This window comes from Poecilia latipinna, unplaced genomic scaffold, assembly GCF_001443285.1.
Source record: "Poecilia latipinna isolate Pla-1442-1.1 unplaced genomic scaffold, P_latipinna-1.0 Scaffold956, whole genome shotgun sequence".
NCBI classification, from domain to species: Eukaryota; Metazoa; Chordata; class Actinopteri; order Cyprinodontiformes; family Poeciliidae; genus Poecilia; species Poecilia latipinna.
This window is the reverse complement of record NW_015113572.1, coordinates 30,962-37,955: the sequence shown is the minus strand read 5'-3', so window position 1 is coordinate 37,955 and position 6,994 is coordinate 30,962. Positions and strand designations below refer to the sequence as shown.

General features: G+C 41.1%; 1 protein-coding gene across 1 annotated transcript; it reads right to left on the bottom strand.

Annotated features, from left to right (window-relative positions):
- Positions 1–824: 824 nt before the first annotated feature.
- LOC106958012 (nuclear receptor subfamily 4 group A member 2-like) lies at positions 825–6,097 on the bottom strand. The gene is made up of 6 exons (XM_015049661.1): positions 5,320–6,097; positions 4,424–4,553; positions 4,001–4,158; positions 3,709–3,908; positions 3,364–3,542; positions 825–1,816 (listed from the first exon to the last, which is right to left on the bottom strand). The coding sequence occupies exons 1-6, from the start codon at positions 6,076–6,078 to the stop codon at positions 1,551–1,553; spliced, it is 1,692 nt and encodes a 563-aa protein (XP_014905147.1). The 5' UTR covers positions 6,079–6,097; the 3' UTR covers positions 825–1,550.
- Between the last annotated feature and the right edge of the window lie 897 nt (positions 6,098–6,994).

Sequence of the window (6,994 nt, the reverse complement as noted above, 5' to 3'; positions counted from 1 at the left end):
TTTTCCCATTTTTGAAGAGACAGATCAGCAGCGGATGAAACGATTAGTTTCGCCTGCGTTGGTTTTCGTCTCATTGCCAAATTCGGGGACTTTATCTCTGAGGACGGCAGCAGAAACTGATGTCTTTAATGTCACATCTGACCACGGGGCTGCAGAAAGGTCAGCCAGCCGACGGCTCTAAAAACACGTTATGGAGTAAAGAAAAATCCATGCTTTGAGGACGCATGTGGCTATTCATATGTCTTTAGCTTTTTTCTTTTCATATATAGAAACAAAAAAGAATGCAAACACATTTAAAAAATAGATTTGATTTTCCTTATTGTGTAATCTTTTAATTTCTGTGCACAGTAGTCGTTCCTGTCAACTGAAAATCATTTTAAAATGCTGTAGATTTAAAGTACCCACACAAAACAATGGGGGGAGGGGCAATTCTGTATTGACTGCACATATAGTAAAGCAACAGAAAACTTGTTCAGAGTAATTTTTTCTTTTTGCTTTATATTTTTGCATCCCCTTACTAATACCACCCTGAGCAAATGCCCATATGCACCCTACAAAAATGACGACTTAAAAATATTATCTGAAAATTGCCTCTGTATGTATTTTGTGATTTCAAAATTTTCATTTGACATACAAGTCTATTTTATACTTTGTCTGGGAAGTTCAATATGGAAGAAAATTTGACACTGAACGTTACACTGAATATGCCCACACAGTTAATTGTGGTAGTGGCAGCATCATGCTGGAACATGTAGGATGGATGGAGTTAGATAAAGGGCTGTAAGCAAAACTTGTTAGAGGCTTAGAAAGTCTCGGAACCTGGAAAAACAGCCACAGTTCCATTGGAACAGTTTAGATCACAATATTTTCATGCTTTAAAATGGCCTAATCAAAGTCCAGGCGTAAATCCAGTTGAGAATATGTGGCAGGATTTAAAAACTCTAGCCAAGCTGTTTTGCAGTGAACATTTTTTTTTAAATCTTCCTACAGTATGACGCTTGTTATTTTAAAAAACATTATTGTTTATCTCCCACTTTACATTTATGCTCCACTCATGTGAAATCTCAATAAAATACACTGAGGTTTGAATAAAAGTAGGTCAATCAGAAGAAACCCATAATGTGATCTTTGTCTTTTATTAAATCATGGAGACGACTGACAGACTGAACATAGCGAACCATTTTGTATCTAATATTACTTAACAATTCACTAATAAATAGAAGCATGAAAAAAGAAGCTTTTGTTTTGTATCAAAATGCTTTTATACAAGCTGAACAGGCAGGAAAATGTGTTCACACATGTAGATGTGCTCACTTTACAATTACTGTATGAAGAGTTGCAAATTTCCTGCGGCCAAAACTCATCAGCTTTGTGCAAATTGTTTGGCCCAAATACTCACCCAGCAAGTTGAAATGAAATTCTTAAACCATATTCATGCTAAGCAAAGACTTCCGACTGCCAGGGATCACTGATGATTTCGGAAGGAAGAAGTCAAAGGCCTTTATTTTTTTTTTTTTTTTTTTTAAAAGGAAAAGAAAAAAAAAAAAGGTCTAAAATGGTAGCGTGTCCAGGAATAACTTATCTATCACAGCAGGCGGCGGCACCAGGTCCTCCAGCTTCAGGTAGAAAATCCTCTGCAGGCCTTGGATGCACAAAGTGCGAAGTTCTGGCAGTTTCTCCAGAAGTTTGGACAGGTGGTTGGACCAGCGGTTCGGGCCGCCTCCGTCTGGACTGGCGGCTTCGTTGTCTTTTAAGCACCTGACCACGTTGTTCTGCAGCTCCTCGACCTGCTTTGGCTCCTTCAGCCCGTGGCGCTCTGAGTGTTTCATATTTAGCATTAGCAATAAACACAAGGAGATCTGTAATTATTTTGTAGACTGCTGAGAAAATATTAAAATTATTTTTTCTGGAAACATATGCTACAAGAATATAATTCTACTCATTTGCTAGAATTTTCAGTGATTTTTGACACCTGAAAAAGCCGTATTTGTAAACGCAAGGTGGGCTACGTCATTGGTTTCATTTTAGCTAACAATTGTAATGGTTCATCGAAAATAAACTGTTTTAAAGACTCAGAAAGCCCTTATCCTTTAACCTGAGTTCCTCAACCTTCTATGTTGCTATTATAAACAAGTGTCTTGTTTATAATAGCAACAAATCTTGTTTAAGCTAACCATATTTTCACTACGCTAAGGATGATTTAATTTGTTAAGTAACTTCTTAACTTAACATCTTCGCACATATCGTATATGTGTATATTTTGATCAAATTTTTAATAAAAGTATGCATACACTAGCCATATTTAGGCATTTTCAAATTGTAAAAATCACTGATATCTACTCACTATTGATGTCATCCCACATTAACCAATTTGATCTTCATTCTAATTTATCTGAAGTAAACATTAATGTCAAATGTCATTCATTTTATTTTAACTTCTCCTTTGGGTTCGTGACAAGTGTTATTCTTGATAGGATGCATCACTGAGAAATGTGGTAGTTTTATTGATAAATGTTTTGATATTTTAAGCCTAAATATGTTTTTTTTTTATTTACATCTAATTTTCTGCCCTTTTACTATTCATTATCCATATTCACAACCATTAAGTTATTCAAACTTTTAACTGAGAATTTATAATTCACTCCAAATATCCAGATAATTAAAATATAATAATTAAAATACTTTCTACCCTTTTTACCATGTTAGATTTTTTTTTGTCTATATAAAGCTAAGTAGGCTATGTATTCTGGACATGAACAATAATACTTAATACTGAAAACAAAATCAAGTTTCAGGTTTGAATCAATCTATTATGTTTTTTTCTGTTGCTATTATATTTCTTTTAGTTGATTTAAAGTGTTTGCAAAAACATCAGTTTTTCCTTTTAGTCAAATGGTTTTAAGTTTACTTTTAGCTATTTATTTAACCAGTTTAACCCCCATTATTACTAAAACCCATCAACCTGAAGGATTCAGGTTGATGGGTTTCCATTGAATGATAACAAACCCTTCAACAATTTAATGACTTTACCAACCCTTTTCCTGAATTGTTTATCCAGCCTTGCCTAAAGGAATAATCCCATACATGTTTGTATCTCTATATTACATGTTGAATCAATATATCTGTAAGATAAGGTGATAACTTGCTGTTGATTTTTCATACTACTCGGCTAATCATGCTACTGGAAATCTTATTTTCTGGCTATTAATCACTCATCTTTATACCGGGGTGAAATTGACCCACAGGTACCATCTTGTGCCTGAACATTTCAAACAAAACATACTTTAAAAAGGATCAAATCACTACTAAAAAAAAAAGACTGATAGATTGAAGCAACTGAATGTGCACAAACTGTTTGCCCACCAGTGAGTAAAGCCAGGGTACAGATGCAGGAGAAGGTGGAAACATCCAGGTTCATCCTCTGCAGGTTGGCGGAGAACTCAACAATGCTGTCAATCCACTCCCCGAAGCCTCGGAGGCACTGTAGCCGATGCCACACCGACCCATCACAGAAGATCAGCTTCCCCTCCTCTGGGTTGGATCTGAAATGACAGGAAATCGTGTTTGTGAATGCAAACCATGCCGGGCTGTTGCACAATTAGGCCCGTCCTTCCAGTTGTTGGGCAAACACTTCAAATCAGGGACATAGACTCAAATCGAAGGCAACATGGAAACCAGCTTAGGGTTTTAAAAGTGTGTATTTGTTACCTGTACGACAGCCGCAAGACGAACAGCTCCAGGAAGGCTGAATAGAAGAGGAGGTCTTGGTCGTGTTTAGGTAGGGTGGCAAAACCTGGGGTCCTCTGCGCCCAACTCCGAATGACTTCCATCGATCTCATCAAGAGGTCGTAGAACTGTCGGACGTGTTGAGCATCGTCACCCAGTAGGTCCTCTGGACTCTCCTTGAACTTGTGGGTCAGAAGGAACAACAACTGCAACTTTATTATGCGGTTAATTGACAACGCGAGACATTAAGACTGGTTGGTGAGGAGCAACTTACTTTGGAGTAGTCCAGGCGAGATGCTGGAGGATTTGACTCTATATGTGCCCTAACCACAGCACTCAGAAGGGTGCTGCCATGTAAAAACGTGTCTGGCAAAGCTCGAGGTTTGGATGGCAGACGACCTCTTCTGCCTTTAAGACCGTCTGTCCTCACCACTGTAGAAAAAAAAAAAGTAATTTATAACATTTTTAAGTTGCAGATTCTTACAGTGGTCTCCAATTCCAGTCACAAAGCTTCACTGTCTTGCAACTTTTAGATGAATCCCCAGTCCAACAGAGCTGAATCTTAGAAATGGCTAATAATCAGACCTCACTGAACTCAATAGGCTGAAGAGGTCATTTAGACGGGGATACCTCTAAAATGTTTGTGGGACGGTGTCATTTGAGGACTGGAGTAGGAATTCTGTTGCCATGGAAATACCTTCTTTGACCATTCCCACCGCCAGGCATTTCTGGAAGCGACAATACTGGCATCGGTTCCTCCGTCGCTTGTCCACAGGGCAGCTTTTTGCAGCCAGGCACACATATTTGGCATTTTTTTGCACTGTTCGCTGGACCAATAAAAAAAGGAAACAGATAAATAACATGAGACAGAAAGTTCTTTCATACTCTCAAGGCACAAGTCTACCAAACCCCAAGCATAGACTTGGAAATCGACACCTTCCAAAGAGAGTGATTTTGATTTTTGATTTATTTATTTTTTTGTTGTTGCCAAAATCACTTTTGGCAAAACAATGCCTTGGGCCATTATTTTAGGAAGGTGACAATGCGGTGCTGTGAACACCTTTACTGACTGAATGTGGTGCATTTTTTTTGGAAACAGAATGTTTCATTTCTGAACCCAAATTGCACGAGCATGAACGTGAACGTACAAAAGGTCTAAGCTGCCCTTTGGAACTCATCAGCAGGACCTTTTTGCTCCTTTGGGCCGTCTGAGGTGATGGAAAATAGATTCAACAGGCAGACAGGGGCAGTCTGGGTAAACACCAGGTCGTGGTCATTCATAATTTTGAGAATCGCCCTGGGATTATGTTTCTAGCAGATGAAATAGGGAGTGGGGGGGTTGCACTTTGCAATTCATGGCACGTTGGCACCACTTTCATACAGAATGTATCATCTGTCAGAAGCATCTGGAAAATAATATCCAATTTCAAATGGAATTTAAGAAGTCCTCTGGGTATTTTTCTTTCTTTTTTTTCAATTATTTCAAATCAACAGCATAATCATTTCTGGGAATTTTTTAACTTTGCTTGAATAAAACTACATTTTGCTAAAATAATAATAGAAATAATAATTCAAGATTGGAAGTCCATAGACCTTGAAGAAGCCCTTGCAGCCCTCGCAGGTGCGGACTCCATAGTGTTGACAGGCTGCGTTGTCCCCGCACACCGCGCACAGCCCCTCCGAGCTCAGCGCTCCTCGCGCGGCTCCGGCAGAGCTCTGGTATTCCATAAAGTGGTGGCTGTGGGAGAACTGGAGGGGGCGAGGGAAGCCCATTCCGAGGGCTTTCCCTTGTTGGTGGTGGTGCGACCCGCATCCGCCCGCGTCCAAGTTCATGGAGACGTCAAATTTCACCTGGCAGGTGGGGAAGCTCTGGGTACCGTGCGGCGTGTGCTTCAGAGAAAACAGGGAAAACCTGGAAAGCGCGTTTTTGTACAGAGAGCCGGAATCCTCCCAGATGTGTCCATGTGGCGGGTGGAAGCCGTGCGGCGAGGGGGCGCGGTAGTAATACACGGAGCTCTGGGAGGAGAGCAAGTCATCCGAGGAGTGCAGGGGGTTCTGATAGCGCGGACATCCGTGCGCATCCTCCACTTTGACGCACGGCAGCTCTGCCTGGACCGCGGGCATCTGGAAGACGCACGGCGGCTTCGCGTCATAGCCGGCGCCGTAGCCGTCCGCGGAGTTGCCGAAACCGGGTCCGGATGAGGCAGCCGAGAGCTCGCTGTTCGTCAGGTCCATGCTGAACTTAACAAACTCCGGCGTGAGGAAGTCGCAGCTGCACTCCGCGCTGGCGCTCTGAGACGCGGGGCTGGCGCCTTGCGGCGAGGAGCTGCACTGGGTCTGGACGCACGGCATGACCCCTGAAAAACACACACGTTCAACTTTACCGAGCGTAAACCTGACAAGGTGTGTGAACTAATTCATCTTCGGCTAATTTTACTATATTTTTGTTGATTTCAAAATGCTTGAAACGACCAAGCAACTTAAAAATGGAAGACATTAGGCGAGAATTTACCTTTAAGTCCCGTTTTCCAAAATATTTAATTCCTTTCTTGATTCTCCAGCTTGAAGGAAGAACAAAAGTCTGTTTGTAACCTTTAAATGAAAACGTTTCGGCTAAATTGGCTATTAAAGGGTCGAATGTGCTCTTGTCCACGCGAGGCTTCCGAATCATAAAAAGAATCTAATCCGAGTGAAGTCCGCTGTCTGTTCAGACCAGTGGGAATGACCGCTCACTTCATCTGGGCAGACTGGGCAGCAGCGGCGCTGACAATGTGCTTTTGTTTACGCGCTGCGGCGTCTTGTGCCAAACCCTCTTTACGCACAAGTCCAGAGACGGAGGCGGAGTGGGAGGGTGGTCTGTGTGCGCACAGTGAGCGTCTCTGTGATGGAGGAGGATGGGTAGAGTTTATGTGATAGATTCTGAAGCAGCTAAGTAGCAGTCAAGCAGAGTTTGCATCTTGGACTATTTGTTACACATTGTGTCAGTAAAATAATAGATTTCGTGATGCGTTCCGGACAAATTTGATATGCGTATTTCCAATATTACTCATCGTCAGACTATACCTGTGGACAGTTTATATGTCTATCCATAGATCCTCAATTAGAATGAGTCCGTCTGTACTTTGACTAGGCCAGTAATGAACATGCTTGATCTAATTCAGCGGTGTCCAAACTTGTCAAGTTAGATGTATTCACGGCGCAAAAGTACAAAAATATAACATTGTGATTTTTTTTCAGCTGCTTATAATTTATATATATATATATATAT

Excerpts from the sequence above, each read along its gene's own strand:
- LOC106958012 (XM_015049661.1), bottom strand. The coding sequence starts at position 6,078 with ATGCCGTGCGTCCAGACCCAGTGCAGCTCCTCGCCGCAAGGCGCCAGC. Across the intron at positions 4,159-4,423 it reads GGTGGGAATGGTCAAAGAAG|TGGTGAGGACAGACGGTCTT; the intron begins GTATTTCCATGG and ends TTTTTTCTACAG. Across the intron at positions 1,817-3,363 it reads TACCCTGGCTTTACTCACTG|AGCGCCACGGGCTGAAGGAG; the intron begins GTGGGCAAACAG and ends TGAAACACTCAG.